At 37.8% G+C, this 25,046-nt stretch overlaps 1 protein-coding gene across 2 annotated transcripts in view; it reads left to right on the forward strand.

Annotated features, from left to right (window-relative positions):
- MOSPD2 (motile sperm domain containing 2) overlaps positions 1-25,046 on the forward strand; it is a 68,269-nt gene that overhangs the window by 21,342 nt on the left and 21,881 nt on the right. For both annotated transcript variants that reach the window (XM_065900668.1, XM_065900669.1), the window contains exons 6-9: positions 641-701; positions 3,135-3,173; positions 8,421-8,545; positions 18,014-18,190. In XM_065900668.1, the coding sequence (XP_065756740.1) occupies positions 641-701; positions 3,135-3,173; positions 8,421-8,545; positions 18,014-18,190 (402 nt within the window). The remainder of the gene's footprint in view (positions 1-640; positions 702-3,134; positions 3,174-8,420; positions 8,546-18,013; positions 18,191-25,046) is intronic.

The raw sequence follows: 25,046 nt of genomic DNA on the forward strand, positions 1-25,046 counted from the left end.
AACTATATACTTGTTCTAATAATTCTTTAATTGTTCGACAGATGTTTAGAATTTCTTTATGGGGTTCCTCTTTCTTTCTTTCTTTCTTTCTTTCTTTCTTTCTTTCTTTCTTTCTTTCTTTATTTATTTATTTCTGCGGTACGCGGGCCTCTCACTGTTGTGGCCTCTCCCTTTGCGGAGCACAGGCTCCGGACGTGCAGGCTCAGCGGCCATGGCTCACGGGCCCAGCCGCTCCGCGGCATGTGGGATCCTCCCGGACCAGGGCATGAACCCGTGACCCCTGCATCGACAGGCAGACTCTCAACCACTGCACCACCAGGGAAGCCGGGGGGTTCCTCTTTAGATCCGTTTTATAATGCCACATTACCTTAGCAGCCTAAAGTATCTAACTAGTCTGGGGTAACATGAATGATGTTTAAGCCAATTTCTTTAACTCAGTTTTAGGACTGATTATTATAAGTAGCTTAATGACTTAAAAACTAACTCCTGGGAATATAAATATTTATTTATGAACTATTTTTAAAAGAATTTAATAATTACCTCATTTATATTTAATAATTTATCACCTTTAGAAATATGCAATCTAAAATTCTCTAATGTGGACAGTCTTAAAGATTTAAATGTATAATCTTTCTTTTAGGACATGGACTTTGTACGCTTCATCATCAACTGCTTTAAGGTTTATTACCCTAAATACCTCTGTAAGTAACTTGCTCCTTTATAAAAATACAATATAGCGAAACCGTACACAGTGTCTAAGAATTGTGGAGCTTTGTATTATTTTAGACTTTAATACCTGAGACATTGTTTTCTGGTGAAGAGCTTAAATATGTTCTAGAAGTTGAAGTACATATCCTAGTAGGTACAGGAGAAATTTTTCATAAATAATCATTGTCCTTTACAGTTAGTTTTAAGAGTTCAAGTTATAATCTGTGTACATGCCATCCTATCTCACACACACACACACACACATAGAGATGTAAAAGCATACATTTATTTCCAAGATTATCCCATTTTTACTAATTTTTCAACTGAGAAATTTTAAATATTATTTGGAACTTCTTACATTTAAGAAACAGATGAGCAATATTGGTTAGTAAAATATACTGTGTGATAAGCAATACTCATACATAAAGTACATTGTGTTTCTAGTTGCTTTTTTTAAATTGTCATTAAGAAAGCACTTGACTAGTGTGCACGACATTTGAATCTGGTGGCATTTGGAGTTTGTTTTTAATTGTGACTCTTCTATTAATTACCTGAATGAAAAACTCCTAAATATTATATATTCATTTTTGACTTAATAGATTTACATGATGGCTTCTCCCTAGGGAAATCAAGATGCCATTCCACATAAACAGTCAAATATTTTTAAGAACCCCAGTGGGTTGAAAGTGAAGAGACAGAAGAGAGGCAACAGGGACATCAGAAATGGAAACTCACAGGTCTGCCTGGGCACACCCCTGGCAAATACCACAATTAGCGTCTTTGGGGACTTGTGACTCAGGTGACACTACAGCATGAAATGCCTAAGTCATTTTATTTTGACGTGCTTTCACATTAGTGTTAATGTGATGTGAGAAACAGACAGAAAGCATGGTGGATATCGAGGATCATTGCCACTCCTAGCCCTGTGCTCTCGTGTCTTCAGAGAGAGTGTTGATGAACATTTTTAGGTAAAAAGAATGTCTAGTTTGGGGAACCTGCAGGATCTGCTGTTCCTTCTGAATTCTTCCTGGATCTGGCATATACCCTGATTCATTAAGACTTGCTGAGTGGTGCCAGTCATTGGTCAGTAGGGAATCACTGCCCTGGATTATTAGATTTTTTCTTTCATGTACAAAATGAAAATAAAATATCCACTTGTTTATTGAAATATCCAAAGGGGTTTGTGAAGAGCTGTTTATAAAGAACATAAATATTACTATTACTTTATAAAACACATCTAAGATTCTTTTGAGAAAACTATTAATAAATTCATGGGTGTATATCAAGATGAATTGAACACTGTCATTCCAAATAACTAGAGATAATTATTCTAGCTACATAATGTTTTGCAGACATTGAATTTTTTTTGCGGAGCACAGGCTCCGGATGCGCAGGCTCAGCGGCCATGGCCCACGGGCCCAGACGCTCCGTGGCATGTGGGGATCCTCCCGGACCAGGGCACGAACTCGTGTCCCCTGCATCGGCAGGCGGACTCCCAACCACTGCGCCACCAGGGAAGCCCACAGACATAGAATTTTATAGAATCTTAAGTTGATCATGTTTCAAAATTTGTCATGAAATATAATATTCTTAAAATCTTGAGTCAAAATCTTTTTAGGCATATCTCAGATGAAGACTGAGGTATTGAGCACCAGGGTACCTCTTTGCAACTACCTTGTTCCTTACATGTGCATTATTTGTCCTACATTAATATAATCATTCTAGGAAGTTCTCTGTTCAGGGAAGAATGAAATTATGTTTTGATTCATCTGGAATAGAAGAATGAATTTGTTATCAAAAATCCCCTCTGTGGGTTCTGATTCTTTATCATAATTGTTAATAGGGCTGCTTAATATCTTCATCTAAGTATACAAATAAAATTTCTGTATACTTTGGAATTATTTGGTTTCCTGAGGCTCATAATATTAAGAAAAGTTGAAATCATTTTTGTTTCTTAAAACATAATGATTTATTAAAAATGGGGCAACTGTCAGTGGGTTTAACAATATAATATCTAGAAAACTAGAATTGAAGCCATAAATTAGACATTGAAATCATTTTAAAGCTCAGTGGACTTTAGCACTAATATGACATGCCACATCCAGAGTTTCCACTTACCCACTTACTATTTTGTTCGGTACCTTTCTGCAAACAACAAAAGCAATAAATGAATAAAAGAACACGCTATTTGCCAAAGGGCAGTGATAGTACATTATTCATTTCACACAAGCCATCCTCCTAGGTGAGCCCCTCACCATTGTGAGAAGTCAGTTTAGTTCTAGCACCACTCACACTTTATGGAATTAAAACTGAGTCATCCATCTCAGTTTTTAGATATATTTAGATCACTAGTTTTTTTAGGCCAGGTATAAGTGACTATTATTGTGGTACTAAGTCACAGACAATGAATTTTTTTTATCTTTCAGCAAAAATGGTGATCTTTGATATGCCTTGGATAATGAACGGTGAGTATATTACTTACACTTTCCTAACATAAAACGTCTGATTTTTTTTTCTTTGACAATTTAGCCATATTTCTATGGTTGTTAAAAAAGAATGTTATTGTGTTTGGTGTGTAATTTTAAGAGGCTGCAGCTGGAACACGCAAAGGCTGTTCCTAGGCAAACTGGGCCAGCGTTGTACCCCCAGGCTCTGCGGGTATGCATTAGTCTTGTCTAAAAACAGTTTTAAAATGTTCAGTCATTCAGGTAAAACTATAGCCAGAAGACCTGTTTGTCATCTGCAGATGGGATATGTCACAGAATGCAGACCTCGGCTAGGTTCTCTCATGGGCTTCAGGTGTTGAGGAAGAAAATGGGATGAATCTAAAATTTAGTCCAAATCTCTATAGTCACATAATCCTTAGGACAGTCATGGTATACATTTTGGGCAAAAAAAAAAAAAAATTTAAACCATTGAAAAACATTCTTTACCAACTCGGATGTGGCTGTAAATTTAACGTTATTTTCAGAATGTGCATTTTCATTCATGTTTGCCAATCAATTGTTACATAGAAAGCAGTAGAGAAAACCAATGAAATCAAAACTTGGTTCTTTGAAAAGTTCAACAAAATTGACAAAACTTTAGCTAAACTGATGAAGAAAAAAAAACTCAAATTATTAAAATCAGGAATGAAAGAAGAGACATTACTACTGACCTTAAAGAAATGTAAAGGATTATACGGGAATACTGTGAACAGTTGTGTGCCAAGAAATTAGATAACCTAGATGAAATGGGCAAGTTCCTAGAGAGACACAAACTATCGAAATGGACTCAAGATTCTGAATAGAAGTATAACAAAAGAAATTGAATTAGTAATCAAAAAACTCACAAAGAAAAGCTAAGACCCCAGATGGCTTCACTAGTAAATTCTACTAAACATATAAAGAAGAATCAACACCAGTTCTTCTCAAACTCTTCCAAAAAATAGAAAACACTTCCCAACTCATTTTATGAGGCAAGTATATCCCTAATAATAAACATCACAGAAAAAGAAAACTAATATCAGACTAATATCCCTTATGAATATAAATGGACCAGCCCTCAATAAAGTAACAAACTGAATCTAGCAGCATATAAAAAGGATTATATACTATGATCAAGTGGGATTTATCTCAGAAATGCAAAGTTGGTTCAACATATGAAAATCAACCAGTTACCCAACATATTAATAGACTAAAGAAAAAAACCGCGTGATCATCTTAATAGACACAAAAAGTATTTGACAAAATCCACTACACTCTCCTGATAAAAGCACCCAAGAAACTAGGAATAGAAGGTTCACAGAGTTGGGACAACTGCCAAGTTAGTTGGATCACAGTAGTTCACACAAGACTACCCTCACTTATGACACTAATTGTAAGTTCAAGGGGTTTCCAAAACTACCCTCAGGTTTACTGGAATCATTCACAGAACTCACTGAAAGCTATTGTACTCAAAGTTATGGTTTATTACCAGGAAACAATTCAGATTAAAATCAGCCAAGGGTAAAAAAAACCAAACATATGGTAGAATCCAGGGAAGTACCAAATGTGGAGTGTGTTACTTTCCCGTCATCAGTATGTGACAGTGCTCATGAAGTATTTTCAAACAGGGAAGCTCACCCAAACCTCGGTGTTCAGAGTTTTTATTGGGGCTCCGTTTCCTAGGCCTGACCAGTTTATCACATGGTTCATCTCAGTCTCCAGTCTCTCCAGAGGTCTACAGATACTGTGTGACCCAAAGCCCCCACCCTAAATTGTATTGTTCCAGTGTGACTCGGGGTCCCTAGGCAAACAAAGACACTCCAACAGGCATGAAGGTTACCTCCAGAAGCTGAGGGTAAAGGCCAGACCTTTCTTTGGGTAAAGTTAATTTTTCACAGAAGAGAATTTCCTCACCCCGATAAAGGGCATCTATGTAAAACCAACATCTATGAAAACCCACGGCTAACATCATACTTAGCAATAAAAGAATGAATATTTTCCCCCCTAAGATCAGGAACAAGATAAGGTTGTCAGCTCTTACCACTTACATTGCCAGGGCACTTTGGCAAGAAAAAGAAATAAAAAGCATCCAGATTAGAAAAGAAGAAGTCATACTATCTATATATGCAGGTGACATCTTCTATATGGAAAATTTTAAGGAATACACACACACAAAAGCCTATTAGAACTAATAAATGAGTTCAGCAAGGTGGCAGGATACAAAGTCAATACACAAAACCAGTTGTATTTCTGTACACTGGCAATCAATAATACAAAAATGAAATTAAACAATTCCATTTATAATAGCATCACAGAGAACAAAATACTTAGAAATAATAAAAGAAGTTGAAGACTCATGCTGAAAACTACAAAACACCATCGAAGGAAATGCAAGACCTAAGTAAATACTCATCTCTTGTTAATAGATTAGAAGACCTAATATTGCTAAGATTCAATGCAGTCCTGTCAAAATCGTAGCTGCCTCCCCCACTTTTTTTTTTTTTTAACAGAAATTGACAAGTTTGTCCTTAAATTCATATGGAAATGCAAGAGACCCAGAGTAGTAAAAATCTTGAAAAAGAACAGTGAAATGGAAGGACTCACACCTCTTGATTTTTTCTTTTTTTTTTGGCTGGATTGGGTCTTAGTTGAGGCACACAGGATCTTTTGTTCTCATTGCAGTGCGCTGGCTCTTTGTTGCAGCACACAGGCTTCGCTCTCGTTGTGGCGCACCGGCTCCAGAGCACATGGGCTTTGTAGTTGTGGCATACGGGGTCTCTAGTTGTGATGTGTGGGATTAGTCGCCCCACAGCACGTGGGATCTTAGTTCCCTAACCAGGGGTTGAACCAGCGTCCCTCGTATTGCAAGATAGGTTGTTAACGACTGGACCACCAGGGAGGTCCTGTACCTCTTGGTTTGAAAACTCACTACAAAGCTATAATAATTAAGATGTTGTGGTGTGGACATCAGAATAGACACATAGATCAGTAAAACAGAATTGAAAGTCCAGAAATAAACCGTAACATTTATGATTAATTGATTTGTTAACAATGGTGCGCAGACAATTAGGTGGAGAAAGATTAGTCTTTTTAATAAATGGTACCGGGACAACCGAATATCCACATTCAAAAGAATGAAGTTGGACCTCTACCTTCCGTCATATACAAAAATTAACTCAAAATGGTTCAGAGTTAAAATTATAAAACTCATAGGAAAAAACATAGGAGTAAATCTATATGACTTTGGAGTAGGCAGTGGTTTCTTAGGTATGACACCAAGAAAGCACAAGCAACAGAAGAATAGGTACATTGTACTTCATTAAAATTGAAAACTTGTGTACCTCAAGGGACACCATCAAGAAGGTAAAAAGACAACTCTCAGAATGGAAGAAAATATTTACACATAAGACATCTGATGAGGGACTTAGGTCTAGAATACATAAATAACTTTTATAATGCAACAGTAAAATGACAAATGGCCAAATTAAAATGGGTGAAAGATTTTAATAGACATTTTTCCAAAGAAGATATGCAAATGGGCAATAAATACATAAAAGATGCTCAACATCATTAGTCATTAGAGAAATGCAAGTAAAAACCGAATGAGATACTACTTCATACCTACTAGGATGGCTGTAATCAAAAAGACTAAAGTAACAAGTGTTGATAGTGATGTGGAGAAATTGGAGCCCTCATACATTGCTGGTGAGCATGTTAAGTGGTGCAGCCACTGTGGAAAAACAGTTTGGTAGTTCCTGAAAACATTAAACATAGAATTACCATGTGACCCAGCAATTCCACTCCTAGGTATATCCCCAAGAGAATTGAAAACATGTCTACACAAAGAGTTGTACACAAATGTTCTTGGTAGCATTATTCATAATAGTGAAAAGTGGAAACAGTCCAAAGTTCATCAATTGATAAATGGATAAACAAATGTTACATATCCATAAAATGGAAAGTTATTCAGCCATAAAAAGGAATTAAATACTGATACATGCTACATCATAGATGAACCTCAACATGCTGAGTGAACAAAGCCAGTATGAAAAAAAACACATGTTGCATGATTCCATTTATACAAAATGAGCAAATCCATAAAGACAGAAACTAGATTAGTGGTTGCCAGGGAATGGGAGAAGGGAGGATAAGGAGAGGTTGCCAGTGGGGGCAGATTTCTTTTCGGTGTGATGACAGTGTTCTAAAATTAGATAGTGGTGATGGGTTACACAACTTTGTGAATATACTAAATAAAAAACATTGATGTCTATACTTTAAAAGGGTGAATTTTATGATATGTAAGTTTTATCTCCATAAAGCTGTTATAAAAAGTCAGATTTTGCACTTCAGTTAATTCAAGTAGAATAGCTTCAAACATGTCAACTCAGACTTTTTAAATTGAAATTAATGAAAATGTAAATGTTATGTAAAAAAATTTTATGCACAGTTAGCCAAAGTAAAAATGCAATTTTCTGAACCACTGTTTAATCTTTATCATGCGGTTTTATTTCCTGATTTTTTTTCGTTGACACTTCTGAAAATTTAATGCTAGATTTCTCTTTTAATTCCTTTAAAATGTGCTTAGAAAGTCATGATGGAAACGAGGTTTAAAAGTTTAAGTAAATCAGAATGGCATGACAGAACAAAATTGTAATTACTAAACAGCTGTGTTTGATAACGGTTTATTCTTGCACATTCTATAAGATCGTCACAGTTCTAAGCTGCAGGGCTTGGGAGAAAGGCACAGAAGTTCAGGCTTAGGATGGAAAGTCTGGGTCTGGCTCACGCATAATGAGGAAGCCCGCTTTTTTCTCTTCCTGACTTCTCATTTGAGAAGGTTTTTCAGATTGGGGGTTTATCAGAGAGGCATAAGGCAAACGACTCTTCTCATACTATTGTACATATTAGTGAATCACAATGCTGTTTGATTCATTGTCTGGAAATCTCAGTAGTTGGGATCATTGATGGATTTGTACAGAGGCCAAAACCCTGATAGGTTTATTAATGAACATCAGGATAATTTAATCTTCCTGAATCTTCCTGGAACATTTGAAACCTACAAGGGACAGTCAAAATGTAGATGCCTACAGAGATTAGAGAATGTGAATTAAGTACTGTGCCATGGAAAAATACATATTAACAGATTTTAGCCTGAACTAATTTCAGAGGACGTGGGTTAGCACATACAGTAAGTAAATCGAGAAAGAGAATGAAAGGAATTTAATGAAGTGACTGTTTTTTCTTCAGCTGCTTTCAAAATTGTGAAATCCTGGCTTGGTCCAGAAGCAGTGAGTTTGTTGAAGTTTACAAGTAAAAATGACGTCCAAGACTATGTCAGTGTAGAATACCTGCCTCTTCACATGGGTGGAACTGTAAGTACAGTACTTGAAACCTGTTTCTAAAATAAGACTGGGTCATGGCACATGAGGCTGTATTCTTTCCTCAAGGAAAAAGGAAAAGCAATATCTTACCATCCTAAGAAAAATCATAGATATCCTAAAATAGCAAGCAGTGTTACAGACACTTTTTATTTAAGTTTTCAAGTTGTTAAATGTTTATTTGTGAATAGGTCATGTCTTTACATGGTTCTAAACTGAAACCTATGGAGTAAAAGTATTGAGAAACAAGTATTCAGTAAAAAGTCTTTGGACTGCTATGCCAACCACACTGTTCCCCTCCCTAGTTTCATTTCTTATTTTTATTCCCAGGGATCTTTGTTACCTATATAAGCAACCATAGTAAATATGCAATACATATATAAGCAACTATAGTATATATATAATTCTTTCTCCCTCCCATCTGTTTTAAAAAAGTAGTGTATTTATACACTACTGTGTATCCTGCTTTTTTCTTCACGTCTTACAGGTCATTCTAAATTAATATGTGATAAGCTGTCTTACTCTTGTTTATGGCTGCATAGTATTCCAGTGTCTAGAGATGAACCATAAATTTTTTAAGGAATAACCATAAGTTATTTAATTTCCTTTTGATGTGTCTTTAGTTTGCTTCCAGTTGTTTACTGTTGAACAGTTTTTAATATATACTGTCATTTCATTTTTTGGAAATGATCTTACTACTGAGAAGTAAGAGACCAGGAGTAAGTAGATATATGTTAAATTTTTAATACTCCATAACAATGAAACATATTTGGATAATGACTTTTTTAAATAAACTGAAACCTATGGATTTGGTATGCTTTGGGTTAATTTGATTAATATTTCAATTATTTGATTTTTACAATCTACTTTGTACTGGCAAAATTGTATTCAACTAGAACCGAAGGACTAGCAAAATGAAAAGTTTTCGTGTGTGCTTTTCTTTGTTTTCTTTCATTTTAAAAAAGTTGAACCAATACTTTTGGGGGGGAGCTATCTTTTATTTTTATAGTACATATTTTATTTGTACAATACATCTGGAACCTATCAAAGATCATCTCTTAGCGACTGAATAAAATATCTGAACCACAATTTACTCATTTTTTTTTTTCTTTGCGGTACGTGGGCCTCTCACTGCTGTGGCCCCTCCCGCCGCGGAGCACAGGCTCCAGACGCGCAGGCTCAGCGGCCATGGCTCACGGGCCCAGCTGCTCTGCGGCACGTGGGATCCTCCTGGACCGAGGCACAAACCCGCGTCCCCTGCATCGGCAGGCAGACTCTCAAGCACTGCGCCACCAGGGAAGCCCCACAATTTACTCTTACTCGCCACGAGGATGATGTGTTATACAGAAAGTTCTCAGCAGCTTTTGGCAACCAGCTACAGATGATTTTAAAAAGGAAAAAAAGGAAAAGAAGAAATAGTACAAAGTCCTTAGACAACACTTATGATCTGAGACTCAGATTTATTTTAAAGGATAACAAACATATATTATCCTTAGGTCTAAGATTCTGTTTCCAGACTATCAGAACTCAACATAATCCTCCACAGAACTCCCAACACACTTCAACTCACTGCAAGAGAAACTGGGTGGGGTGGGGGTAACAGAAAATTGAATCTTTCCTATACAGACATGCACAATAATTTCTTCAGCCAAATTGGACCTTAAACTGGTTACGAGTATCTTGATGCCCAGACATCTGAAAAAGCAAATGAAAAGTCTCTATTATTACTGAATGATGGTCATTAAAGATGGCTGAAAATATGTTTCTTTTTTCCCCCTTAAATATCCAATTATTTCTGTCTTTTTTTTTTAACTTTTATTGGAGTATAGTTGCTTTAAAATGTTGTGTAAGTTTCAGGTGTACAGCCAAGTGAATCAGTTATACATATATATACATATATATCCATTCTTTTTCAGATTCTTTTCCCATATATTTCAGAGTGTTGAGTAGAGTTCCCTGTGCTATACAGTAGGTCCTTGTTACTTATCTGTTTTATATATAGTAGTGTGTATATGTTAATCCCAATCTCCTAATTTATCACTACCCCCATGTTTCCCCTCTGGTAACCGTAAGTTTGATTTCGAGATCTGTGAGTCTGTTTCTGTTTTGTAAATAAGTTCATTTGTATCATTTTTTATTAGATTCCACATATAAGTGACATCATGTGATTCTTGTCTTTCCCTGTCTGACTTCACTTAGTATGATCATCTCTAAGTCCATCCATGTTGCTGCAAATGGCATTAATTCTTTCCTTTTATGGCTGAGTAATATTCCTTTATATATATGTAGCACATCTTCTTTATCCATTCCTCTCTTGGGCATTTAGGTTGCTTCCATGTCTTGGCTATTGCAAATAGTGCTGCAGTGAACGTTGGGGTACATGTATCTTTTCAAATTATGGTTTTCTCTGGATATATGCCCAGGAAGTGGGATTGCTGGATCATATGGTAGTTCTATTTTTAGTTTTTTAAGGAACCTCCATACTACTCTCCATAATGGTTGTACCAACTTTCATTCCCACCAACAGTGCAGGAGGGTTCCCTTTTCTCCACATCCTCTCCAGCATTTATGATTTGTAGATTTTTTTTTAAATGATGGCCATTCTGACCAGTGTGAGCTGATACCTCATTGTAGTTTTGATTTGCATTTCTCTAATAATTAGTTATGTTGAGCATCTTTTTTTTTTTTTTTATGTTGAGCATCTTTTAATGTACTTCTTGGCCATCTGTATATCTTCTTTGGAGAAATGTCTATTTAGATCTTCTGCCCATTCTTTGATTGGGTTATTTTGTTTTTGTTTTTTTTTTAACTGCATGAGCTGTTTGTATATTTTGGGCATTAATCCCTTGTTGGTCGCTTTGTTTACAAATACTTTCTCCCAATCTGTGGGTTGTCTTTTTGTTTTTGGTTTCCTTTGTTGTGCAAAAGCTTGTAAGTGTAATCAGGTCCTATTTCTTTATTTTCATTTTTATTACTCTAGGTGGTGGAACAAAAAAGATATCGCTGCAATTTATGTCAGAGAGTGTTCTGCCTATGTTTTCTTCTAAGAGTTTTATGGTATCTGGTCTTACATTTAGGTCTTTGATCCATTTTGAGTTTACTTTTGTGTATGGTGTTAGAGAGTGTTCTAATTTCGTTCTTTTACATGTAGCTGTCCAGTTTTCCCAGCACCATTTACTCAAGAGACTGTCTTGCCTCCTTTGTCCTAGTTTAGTTGACCGTCGGTTGGTGTGTTTATTTCTGGACTTCCTATCCTGTTGCGTTGATCTATGTTTCTGTTTTTGTGCCAGTACCATAGTGTTTTGATTACTGTAGCTTTGTAGTATAGTCTCCAGATTGCTTTGGATATTTGGGGTCTTTTGTGTATCCATACAAATTTAAAAATTTTTTGTTCTACTTGTGTGGAAAATGCCATTGGTAATTTGATACGAATTGCATTGAATCTGTAGATTGCCTTGGGTAGTGTAGTCATTTTGACAGTATTGATTCTTCCAGTCCAAGAACATGGTATATCTTTCCATCTGTTTGTGTCATCTTCAGTTTCTTTTATCAGCGCCTTATAGTTTTCAGAGTACAGGTCTTTTGCTTCCTTACGTAGGTTTATTCCTAGGTATTTTATTCTTTTTGATGTAATGGTAAATGGGATTGTTTCCTTAATTTCTCTTTCTGATCTTTCATTGTTAGTGTATTGGGATGCAAGAGATTTCTGTGTATTAATTTTGTATCCTGCACCTTTACTGAATTCATGGATGAGCTCTAGTAAGTTTTCTGGTAGCATCTTTAGGATTTTCTATGTATATTATCATTTCATCTGCAAACAGTTGACAGTTTTACTTCTTTTCCATTTTGGATTCCTTTTATCTTCTCTGATAGTTTTGGAAGTCCTGTACACAGCAGTGTTGTATAAAAGTGGTGAGAGTGCACACGCTTGTCTTGTTCCTGATCTTAGAGGTAATGCTTTCAGCTTTTCACCATTGAGTATGATGTTAGCTGTAGGTTTGTCATAAATGCCTTTTATTATGTTGAGGTATGTTCCCTCTATGCCCACCTTCTGGAGAGTTTTTTATCATAAATGGGTGTTGAATTTTGTCAAAAGCTTTTTCTGCATCTATTGAGGTGATCATATGGTTTTTATTCTTCGGTTTGTCAATTTGGTGTATCACACTTATTGATTTGTGGATATTAAAAATCCTTGCATCCCTTTGGATAAATCCTACTTGATCTTGGTATATGATTCTTTTAATGTATTGTTGGATTCAGTTTGCTAGTATTTTGTTGAGGATTTTTACATCAATGTTCATCAGTGATATTGGCCTGTAATTTTCTTTCTTTGATATCTTTGTCTGGTTTTGGTACCAGGGTGATGGGGGCCTCATACAATGAGTTTGGGAGTGTTTTTTACTGTGCAGTATTTTGGAATAGTTTCAGAAGGATAGATGTTAACTCTTCTCTAAATGTTTTATAGAATTCACCTATGAAGCCATCTGGTCCTGGAGTTTTGTTTCTTGGGAATTTTTAAATCACAGTTTCCATTTCAGCACTGGTCTGTTTATATTTTCTGATTGGTCTGTTTATATTTTCTGTACTGGTCTGTTTATATTTTCTGATTGGTCTGTTTATATTTTCAGTACTGGTCTGTTTATATTTTCTGATTGGTCTGTTTATATTTTCTATTTCTTCCTGGTTCATTCTTTGGAGATTGTACATTTCTAAGAATTTGTCCATTTCTTCTAGGTTGTCCATTTTATTGGCATATAGTTGCTTGTAATAGTCTCTTGTGATCCTTTGTATTTCTGTGGTGTTTGTTGTGATTTCTCCTTTCTCATTTCTAATTTTATTGGTCTGAGCCCTCTCCCTTTTTTTTCTTGATGAGTCTGGCTAAAGGTTTATCAATTTTGTTTATTTTCTCAAAGAACCATCTTTTAGTTTCATTGATCTTTTCTGTTGTTGTCTTCATCTCTATTTCATTTATTTCTGCTCTGATCTTTATGATTTGTTTCCTTCTGTTAGCTTTGGGTTTTGTTTGTTCTTCTCTTTCTAGTTGCTTTAGGGGTAAGGTTAGGTTGTTCCTTTGAGATTTTTCTTGTTTCATTAAGGTAAGATTGTATTGCTGTAAACTTCCCTCTTAGAATTGCTTTGCCACTTCCCATAGGTTTTGGATCTTTGTGTTTTCATTGTCATTGTCTCTAGGTATTTTTTGATTTCCTCATTGATTAATCAGTGATCCATTGGTTGTTTATTAGCATATTGTTTAACTTCCACGTGTTAGTGTTTTTTACGGTTTTTTTCTTGTAGTTGATGTCTGTCTCATAGCATTGTGGTTGGAGAAGATTGTTGATATGATTTCAGTTTTCTTAAATTTACCAAGGCTCACTTTGTGGTCCAGCATGTGATCAATCCTGGAGAGTGTTTCCCGTGTACTTGAGAAGAATGTGTATTCTGCTGCTTTTGGATGGAATGCTCTATAAATATCAGTTAAGTCTATCTGGTCTAATGTGTCATTTAAGGCCTGTGTTTCCTTATTGATTTTCTGTCTGGATGATCTGTCCATTGATGTGAGGTGTTTAAAAGTCCTCCATGATTATTGTGTTACTGTCAATTTCCCCTTTTATGTCTGTTACATTTGCCTTATGTATTGAGGTGCTCCTAAGTTGGGTGCATATATATTTACAATTGTTATATCTTCTTTGATCCCTTGATCATTACGTAGTGTCCTTCTTTGTCTCTTGTAACAGTCTTTAAAGTCTATTTTTTCTGATATGAGAATTGCTACTCCAGCTTTCTTTTGATTTCCATTTGCATGGAATACCTTTTTCAGTCCCCTCACTTTCAGTCTGTATGTCCCTAGATTTGAAGTGGGTCTCTTGTAGACAGCATATATATGGGTTTGTATCCATTCAGCCAGTCTATGTCTTTTGGTTTGAGCATTTAATCCATTTACATTTAAAGTAATTATCTGTATGTATGTTCTTATTGCCAGTTTTTATTTTATTTTTTTGGCCATGCTGCATGACTTGCAGGATCTTAGTTCCCCAACCAGGGATTGAACTCAGGCCATGACAGTGAAAGCACCAAGTCCTATGCACTCGACCGTCAGGGAATTCCCTTCTTAATGCCATTTTGTTAATTGTTTTTTCCATTTGTTTTTGTATGTCTTTTTTCTCCCCTTCCTCTTTTGTTCTCTTGTGATATGGTGACTTACTTTAGTGTTGTGTTTGGATTCCTTTTTCCTTCGTGTGTGTCTATTGCAGATTTTTGGTTTGCAGTTACCATGTTTTGATATAGCAGTCTATATACGAATAAGATTGTTTTAAGTTGCTGGTCTTTTAATTTCAAATGCATTTCCAATATCCTGCATTTGTACTTCCCTCTTCTCATTGATGGTTTTGATAGCATATTTGTGTGTGGATTATTTCCTACCTTTACTGTTAGTTTGCCTTTACCAGTGAGCTTTTCCATTCATAATTTTCTTGTTTCTAGTTGTGGCCTTTTTTTCCCCCATCTAGAGAAGTTCCTTTAGCATTTGTTGCAAAGCTGGTCTGCTGGTGCAGAATTCTGTTAGCTTTTGCTTGTCTGTAATGCTTTTGATTTCTCCGTTGAATCTGAATGAGATCCTTGCTGGATAGAGTAATCTTGGTTGTAGGTTTTTCCCTTTCATCTCTTTAAATATATCGTGCCACTCCCTTCTTGTCTGCAGAGTTTCTGCTGAAAAATTAGCTGATAACCTTCTGGGAGTTCCCTTGTATGTTATTCATTGCTTTTAATATTTTGTCTTTGTGTTTACTTTTTGTCAGCTTCATTAATATGTGTCTTGGGGTGTTCCTCCTTGGGTTTATCCTGCATGGGACTCTCGGCACTTCCTGGACATGGGTGACTATTTCCTTTCCCATGTTAGGGAAGTTTTCAGCTATTACTTCTTCAAACATTTTCTCAGGTCCTTTCTCGTCCTTCTGGCACCCCTTTAATGTGAATGTTGGTGCATTTAATGTTGTCACAGAGGTCTCGTAGACTGTCCTCATTTCTTTTTGTTCTTTTTTCTCTATTCTGTTTCGTGGCAGTGATTTCCACCATTCTGTCTTCCACTTCATCTGTTCTTCTGCCTCATTTATTCTGCTCTTCATTCCTTCTAGTGTATTTTTCATTTCAGTTACCATATTGTTCATCTGTGTTTGTTTTTTCTTTAGGTATTCTAGCTCTTTATTAAACATTTCTTGTGTCTTCTTGGTCTGTGCTTCCATTATTTTTCCGAGATCTTGGATCAACTTTACTGTCATTACTCTGCATTCTTTTTCGGGTAGATTGCCTATCTCCACTTCATGTAGTTGTTTTTCTGGGGTTTTTATCTTGTTCCTTCATCTGGGACATAATCCTCTGCTGGTCTCATTTTGTCTAACATGCTGTGATTGTGATTTCTGTTCCACAGCCTACAGGGTTGTAGTTCTTCTTGCTTCTGCTGTCTGCCCCCTGGTGGATGAGGCCAGTCTAAGAGGCTTTTGCAGGAAATTCCCTGGCGGTCCGGTGGTTAGGAGTCCATGCTTTCACTGCTGAGGGTGCACATTCCATCCCTGATTGGGGAAACTAAGATCCTTCAAGCCACACGGTGCGGCCAAAGGAAAAAAAAAAACCATTTATTTAAGAGGCTTGTGCAGGTTTCTTGTTGGGAGGTACTGGTTCCTGCCCATTGGTATACGGAGCTGGGTCTTGTCCCTCTGGTGAGCAGATGTGGGCTCAGGAAGACTTTAGGCAGAATGTCTGCTGATAGGTGGGGCTGTGTTCCCACTGTGTTGGTTGTTAGGCCTGAGGCATCCCAGCACTGGACCCTGCAGGGTGTTGGGTGGGGCCAGGTCTTGGTGAGAAAATGTCAGCCTCCAGGAGAGCTCACGCCAATGAGCACTCCCCAGAACTACCACCAGTAGTGTCTTTGTCCCCACAGTGAGCCACAGCTGCCCCCCACCTCATAAGGAGACCCTCCAGTACTAGCAGGTAGGTCTAGCCTTATGTACTGAGGTGCTCCTAAGTTGGGTGCATATATATTTACAATTGTTATATCTTCTTTGATTGATCCCTTGATCATTAGGTAGTGTCCTTCTTTGTCTCTTGTAACAGTCTTTAGTTTAAAGTCTATTTTGTCTGATATGAGTATTGGCACTCCATCTCCTATGAGGTCACTGCTTTTACCTGTGGGTCCTGGTGCTCATCAGACCTTATGTGCGTCCTCCAAGAGTGGAGTTTCTTGTTTCCCCCAGTCCTGTGGAATTCCTGTAATCAAACCCTGTTGGCCTTCAAAGCCAGATGCTTTGGGGGGCTCCTTCTGATGCCAGACCCCCAGGCTGGGCAGCCTGATGTGGGGCTCGGGACTTTCACTCCTGTGGGAGAACCTCTGCTATCTAATTATTTTCCAGTTTGTGGGTAGCCCACCCAGCAGGTATGGAATTTGATTTTATCGTGATTGCACCCCTCCTATCGTCTCGTTATGGCTTCTTGTTTTTGGATGTAGAATATCTTTCTTGGTAGGTTCCAGTGTTTTTTTGTCAATGTTTGTTTAGCAGTTAGTTGTGATTTTGGTGTTTTCATGAGAGGAGGTGAGCTCATGTCCTTCTACTCTGCCAGCTTGTCTCGGCCCTCAGTCACAAATGTTTCATTTTGGCATGCTCAATTTTTGTCCATATTTTTATGCCTTCTAGGTTTCATGTTTTACTTAGAAAAGGCCTTCCCTTACTTAGGTTTTGTGTTTTGGGGGTTTTGTTGGTTTTTTTTTAATCCTCATATGTGTTGTTCTGGAGCTTATGTCGTTTTTTTAAAAATATACATATACATTTAAAGCTTTTATTCATCTGAAATTCTTTTTGGTATAAAGAATGAGCTAGGGACTTCCCTGGTGGTCCAGTGGTAAAGAATCCACCTTCCAATGCAGGGGACACGGGTTCGATCCCTGGTCGGGCGACTAAGATCCCATGTGCTGCGGGGCACCTAAGCCCATGCGCCACAACTACTGAGCTCATGTGCCTTGATGAGAAAGCCCACATGCCGCAAATTACAGAGCCCATGCACTCTGGAGCCCGCGCACCACAACTGCAGAGCCCGTGCACCCTGGAGCCCGTGTACAACAGCTAGAGAGAGAAAACCCACACGCCACAACTAGAGAGAAGTCTGTGCACCGCAACGAAAGATCCCACATGCCACAACTAAGACCCGACACAGCCAAAAAAATAAAAAGTAAATTTGTTTTTTTAAAAAAGAATGAGCTGAAGATCCAATTTCGTTCTTTTACAGATGGCTGGCCAGTTGTCCCACACCACATCCTGCTTTTACCTTTGCTGTTTCAAACTGCTTGCTTTGTTTTAAATTTCACTGTCTAATTAGCTCTGTTTTCTTGGCCAGAGGAATGGATTTTAACTTTACTAAGAGAATTATTTCTCCACCCACCTCTTAGCAAGCTGATGCAAAATTCTTTTCTCTCAGGATCCTTTCAAGTATAGCTATCCACCACTTGTAGATGATGACTTCCAGACACCGTTGTGTGAAAATGGGCCTATTGCCAGTGAGGATGAAGCTTCAAGTAAAGAAGATATAGAAAGTGATGGCAAAGAAACCTTGGAAACAATTTCTAATGAAGAACAAACAGCTCTTCTTAAAAAGGTAATTTTTTTAACATCTTTATTGGAGTATAATTGCTTTACAATGGTGTGTTAGTTTCTGCTTTATAACAAAGTGAATCAGCTATACATATACATATGTTCCCATATCTCTTCCCTCTTGCGTCTCCCTCCCTCCCATCCTCCCTATCCCACCCCTCCAGGTGGTCACAAAGCACCGAGCTGATCTCCCTGTGCTATGCGGCTGCTTCCCACTAGCTATCTACCTTACGTTTGGTAGTGTATATATGTCCTTGCCTCTCTCTCACTTTGTCACAGCTCACCCTTACCCCTCCCCATACCCTCAAGTCTGTTCTCCAGTAGGTCTGTGTCTTTATTCCTGTCTTACCCCTAGGTTCTTCATGACATCTTTTTTCCTTAAATTCCATATATATGTGTTAGCATACGGTATTTGTCTTTCTCTTTCTGACTGACTTCACTCTGTATGACAGACTCTAAGTCTATCCACCTCATTACAAATAGCTCGATTTCATTTCTTTTTATGGCTGAGTAATATTCTATTGTATATATGTGCCACATCTTCGTTATCCATTCATCCGATGATGGGCACTTAGGTTGTTTCCATCTCCAGGCTATTGTAAATAGAGCTGCAATGAACATTTTGGTACATGACTCTTTTTGAATAATGGTTTTTTCAGGCTATATGCCCAGTAGTGGGATTGCTGGGTCGTATGGTAGTTCTATTTGTAGTTTTTTAAGGAACCTCCATACTGTTCTCCATAGTGGCTGGACCAATTCACATTCCCACCAGCAGTGCAGGAGTGTTCCCTTTTCTCCACAGCCTCTCCAGCATTTATTGTTTCTAGATTTTTTGATGGTGGCCATTCTGACCGGTGTGAGGGGATACCTCACTGTAGTTTTGATTTGCATTTCCCTAATGATTAATGATACTGAGCATTCTTTCATGTGTTTGTTGGCAGTCTGTATATCTTCTTTGGAGAAATGTCTCTTTAGGTCTTCTGCCCATTTTTGAATTGGGTTGTTCGTTTTGTTGTTATTGAGCTGCATGAGTTGCTTTTAAATTTTGGAGATTAATCCTTTGTCATTTGCTTCATTTGCAAATATTTTCTGCCATTCTGAGGGTTGTCTTTTGGTGTTGTTTATGCTTTCCTTTGCTGTGCAAAAGCTTTGAAGTTTCATTAGGTGCCATTTGTTTATTTTTGTTTTTATTTCCATTTCTCTAGGAGGTGGGTCAAAAAGGATCTTGCTGTGATTTATGTCATAGAGTGTTCTGCCTATGCTTTCCTCTAAGAGTTTGATAGTTTCTGGCCTTACATTTAGGTCTTTAATCCATTTTGAGCTTATTATTGTGTATGGTGTTAGGGAGTGATCTAATCTCATACTTTTACATGTACCTGTCCAGTTTTCCCAGCACCACTTATTGAAGAAGCTGTCCTTTCTCCACTGTACATTCCTGCCTCCTTTATCAAAGATAAGGTGACCATATGTGTGTGGGTTTATCTCTGGGCTTTCTATCCTGTTCCATTGATCTATATTTCTGTTTTTGTGCCAGTACCATACTGTCTTGATTACTGTAACTTTGTAGTATAGTCTGAAGCCAGGGAGCCTGATTCCTCCAGCTCCTTTTTTCGTTCTCAAGATTGCTTTGGCTCTTCGGGGTCTTTTGTGTTTACATACAAATTGTGAAATTTTTTTTGTTTTTTTTTTTTTTTTGGTACGCGGGCCTCTCACTGTTGTGGCCTCTCCCATTGCAGAGCACAGGCTCTCGGGCGCGCAGGCTCAGCGGCCATGGCTCACGCCCAGCCGCTCCGCGGCATGTGGGATCTTCCCAGACCGGGGCACGAACGCGCGTCCCCTGCATCAGCTGGCGGACTGTCAACCACTGCGCCACCAGGGAAGCCCAAATTGTGAAATTTTTTGTTCTATTTCTGTGAAAAATGCCAGTGGAGTTTGATAGGGATTGCATTGAATCTGTAGATTGCTTTGGGTAGTAGAGTCATTTTCACAATGTTGATTCTTCCAATCCAAGAACATGGTATATCTCTCCATCTATTTGTATCATCTTTAGTTTCTTTCATCAGTGTCATAATTTTCTGCATACAGGTCTTTTGTCTCCTTAGGTAGGTTTATCCCTAGATATTTTATTCTTTTTGTTGTAATGGTAAATGGGAATGTTTTCTGGATTTCACTTTCAGATTTTTCATCATTAGTGTATAGGAATGACAGAGATTTCTGTGCATTAATTTTGTATCCTGCTACTTTACCAAATTCATTGATTAGCTCTAGTAGTTTTCTGGTAGCATCTTTAGGATTCTCTCTGTATAGTATCATGTCAGCTGCAAACAGTGACAGCTTTACTTCTTCTTTTCCGATTTCGATTCCTTTCATTTCCTTTTCTTTGATTGCTGTGGCTAAAACTTCCAAAACTATATTGAATAAGAGTGGTGAGAGTGGGCAACCTTGTCTTTTTCCTGATCTTAGTGGAAATGCTCTCAGTTTTTCACCATTGAGGATGATGTTGGCTGTGAGTTTGTCATATATGGCCTTTATTATGTTGAGGAAAGTTCCCTCTATGCCTACTTTCTGCAGGGTTTCTATCATAAATGGGTGTTGAATTTTGTCAGAAGCTTTCTCTGCGTCTATTGAGATGATAATATGGTTTTTCTCCTTCAGTTCGTTAATATGGTTTTTCCCACTGATTGATTTGCGTATATTGAAGAATCCTTGAATTCCTGGGATAAAACCCACTTGATCATGGTGTATGATCCGTTTAATGTGCTGTTGGATTCTGTTTGCTAGTATTTTGTTGAGGATTTTTGCATCTATATTCATCAGTGATATTGGCCTGTAGTTTTCTTGCTTTGTGACATCCTTATCTGGTTTTGGTATCAAGGTGACGGTGGCCTCGTAGAATGAATTTGGGAGTGTTCCTCCCTCTGCTATATTTTGGAAGAGTTTGAGAAGGATAGGTGTTAGTTCTCTAAATGTTTGATAGAATTCACCTGTGAAGCCATCTGGTCCTGGGCTTTTGTTTCTTGGAAGAATTTTAATCACAGTTTCAATTTCAGTGCTTGTGATTGGTCTGTTCATATTTTCTATTTTTTCCTGATTCAGTCTTGGCAGGTTGTGCATTTCTAAGAATTTGTCCATTTCTTCCAGGTTGTCCATTTTATTGGCATAGAGTTGCTTGTAGTAATCTCTCATGATCCTTTGTATTTCCGCAGTGTCACTTGTTACTTCTCCGTTTTCCTTTCTAATTCTATTGATTTGAGTCTTCTCCCTTTTCTTCTTGAAGAGTCTGGCTATTGGTTTATCTATTTTGTTTATCTTCTCGAAGAACCAGCTTTTAGTTTTATTGATCTTTGCTATCGTTTCCTTCATTTCTTTTTCATTTATTTCTGATCTGATTTTTATGAATTCTTTCCTTCTGCTAACTTTGGGGGTTTTTTGTTCTTCTTTCTCTAATTACTTTAGGTGCAAGGTTAGGTTGTTTATTCGAGATGTTTCCTGTTTCTTAAGGTGGGCTTGTATTGCTATAAACTTCCCTCTTAGAACTGCTTTTGCTGCATCCCATAGATTTTGGGTCATCGTGTCTCCATTTTCATTTGTTTCAAGGTATTTTTTTATTTCCTCTTTGATTTCTTCCGTGATCACTTCGTTATTAAGTAGTGTATTGTTTAGCCTCCATGTGTTTGTATTTTTTACAGATCTTTTCCTGTAATTGAAATCTAGTCTCATGGCATTGTGTTCAGAAAAGATACTTGATACGATTTCAATTTTCTTAAATTTACCAAGGCTTGATTTGTGACCCAAGATATGATCTATGCTGGAGAATGTTCCATGAGCACTTGAGAAAAATGTGTATTCTGTTGATTTTGGATGGCGTGTCCTATAAATATCAATTAAGTCCATCTTGTTTAATGTATCATTTAAAGCTTGTGTTTCCTTATTTATTTTCATTTTGGATGATCTGTCCATTGGTGAAAGTGGGGTGTTAAAGTCCCCTACTATGATTGTGTTACTGTCGATTTCCCGTTTTATGGCTGTTAGTATTTGCCTTATGTATTGAGGTGCTCCTATGTTGGGTGCATAAATATTTACAATTGTTATATCTTCTTCTTGGATCGATCCCTTGATCATTATGTACTGTCCTTCTTTGTCTCTTGTAATAATAGTCTTTATTTTAAAGTCTATTTTGTCTGATATGAGAATTGCTACTCCAGCTTTCTTTTGGTTTCCATTTGCATGGAATATCTTTTTCCATCCCCTTACTTTTCAGTCTGTATGTGTCTCTAGGTCTGAAGTGGGTCTCTTATAGACAGCGAATCTATGGGTCTTGTTTTTGTATCCATTCAGCCAATCGGTGTCTTTTGTTGGGAGCATTTAATCCATTTACATTTAAGGTAATTTTCAATATGTATGTTCCTATTCCCATTTTCTAAATTGTTTTGGGTTCGTTATTATAGGTCTTTTCCTTGTCTTGTGTTTCTTGCCTAGAGAAGATCCTTTAGCATTTGTTGTAAAGCTGGTTTGGTGGTGCTGAACTCTCTCAGATTTTGCTTGTCTGTAAAGGTTTTAATTTCTCCATCAGGGCTTGCCTGGTGGCGCAGTGGTGGAGAGTATGCCTGCTGATGCAGGGGACACGGGTTCGTGCCCGGGTCCAGGAGGATCCCACATGTGGCGGAGCGGCTGGGCCTGTGAGCCATGGCCGTTGAGCCTGTGCGTCCGGAGCCTGTTCTCCGCAACGGGAGAGGCCACAACAGTGAGAGGCCTGCATACCAGCAAAAAAAAAAGGTGTTTAATTTGTCCGTGAAATCTGAATGAGATCCTTGCTGGGTAGAGTAATCTTGGTTGCAGGTTTTTCTCCTTCATCACTTTCAGTATGTTCTCCCACTCCCTTCTGGCTTGCAGAGTTTCTGCTGAGAGATAAGCTGTTAACCTTATGGGGATTCCCTTTTGTGTTATTTGTTGTTTTTCCCTTGCTGCTTTTAATATGCTTTCTTTGTATTTAATTTTTGACAGTTTGATTGATATCTGTCTTGGCGTATTTCTCCTTGGATTTATCCTGTATGGGACTCTCTGTGCTTCCTGGACTTGATTAACTATTTCCTTTCCCATATTAGGGAAGTTTTCAACTATAATTTCTTCAATTATTTTTTCAGTCCCTTTCTTTTTTTCTTCTTCTCTGGAACCCCTATATTTCGAATGTTGGTGCATTTAATGTTGTCCCAGAGGTCTCTGAGACTGTCCTCAGTTCTTTTCGTTCTTTTTTCTTTATTCTGCTCTGCAGTAGTTACTTCCACTATTTTATCTTCCTGGTCACTTATCCGTTCTTCTGCCTCAGTTATTCTGCTATTGAGCCCATCTAGATTCCTTTTCATTTCATTTATTGTGTTGTTCATCATTGTTTGTTTCATCTTTAGTTCTTCTAGGTCCTTGTAAAATGTTTCTTGCATTTTGTGTATTCTAGTTCCAAGATTTTGGATCATCTTTACTATCATTATTCTGAATTCTTTTTCAGGTAGACTGCCTATTTCCTCTTCATTTGTTAGGTCTGGTGCGTTTTTATCTTGCTCCTTCATCTGCTGTGTGTTTTTCTGTCTTCTCATTTTGCTTATCTTACTGTGTTTGGGGTCTCCTTTTTGCAGGCTGCAGGTTCGTAGTTCCCGTTGCTTTTGGTGTCTGTCCCCAGTGGCTAAGGTTGGTTCAGTGGGTTGTGTAGGCTTCCTGGTGGGGGGGACTAGTGCCTGTGTTCTGGTGGATGAGGCTGGATCTTGTCTTTCTGGTGGTCAGGTCCACGTCTGGTGGTGTGATTTGGGGTATCTGTGTACTTATTATGATTTTAGGCAGCCTCTCTGCTAATGCGTGGGGTTGTGTTCCTGTTTTGCTACTTGTTTGGCATAGGGTGCCCAGCACTGTAGCTTGCTGGTCATTGAGTGAAGCTGGGTGCTGGTGTTGAGATGGAGATCTCTGGGAGATTTTCGCCATTTTATATTATGTGGAGCTGGGAGGTCTCTTGTTGACCAGTGTCCTGAAGTTGGTTCTCCCACCTCAGAGGCACAGCACTGACTCCTGGCTGCAGCACTAATAGCCTTTCATCCACACGGCTCAGAATAAAAGGGAGAAGAAGCAGAGAGAAAGAATTAGTAGGAAGGAAGGAACGAAGGAAGGAAGGAAGAAAGAAAGAAAGGAGGGAGGGAGGGAAGGAAGGAAGGAAGGAAGAAGAAGGAAAGACGGAAAGAAGGAGAGAAAGAAAGGAGGGAGGGATGGTGGGAGGGAGGGATGGTGGCAGGAAGGAAGGAAGGAGGGAAGGAAGGAAAAAAGAAAGAAAGAAGACAAAGTAAAATAAAGTAAAATATAATAAAGTTATTAAATTAAAAAATAATTATTAAGAAAAAAAACGGATAGAACCTTAGGACAAATGGTGAAAGCAAAGCTATACAGACAATTTCACACAGAAGCATACACATACACACAAAAAGAGGAAAAGGGGAAAAAATCATAAATCTTCCTTTCAAAGTCCACCTCCTCAATTTGGGATGATTCGTTGTCTAAAGGAGGGAGGGAGGGAGGAAGGAAGGAAGGGAGATAAAGTAAAATAAAATAAAGTAATTTAAATTAATTATTAAGAAAAAGATTTTTTAAAAAAACCAAAAAAACGGACGGATCGAACCCTAGGACAAATGGTGGAAGCAAAGCTATACAGACAAAATCTCACACTGAAGCATACACATACACACTCACAAAAAGAGGAAAAGGGGAAAAATCATAAATCTTGCTCTCAGAGTCCAGCTTCTCAATTTGGGATGATTTGTTGTCTATTCATGTATTCCACAGATGCAGGGTACAACAAGTTGATTGTGGAGCTTTAATCCGCT

Source organism: Phocoena phocoena, chromosome X, assembly GCF_963924675.1.
Source record: "Phocoena phocoena chromosome X, mPhoPho1.1, whole genome shotgun sequence".
In the NCBI taxonomy this organism is placed as follows: Eukaryota; Metazoa; Chordata; class Mammalia; order Artiodactyla; family Phocoenidae; genus Phocoena; species Phocoena phocoena.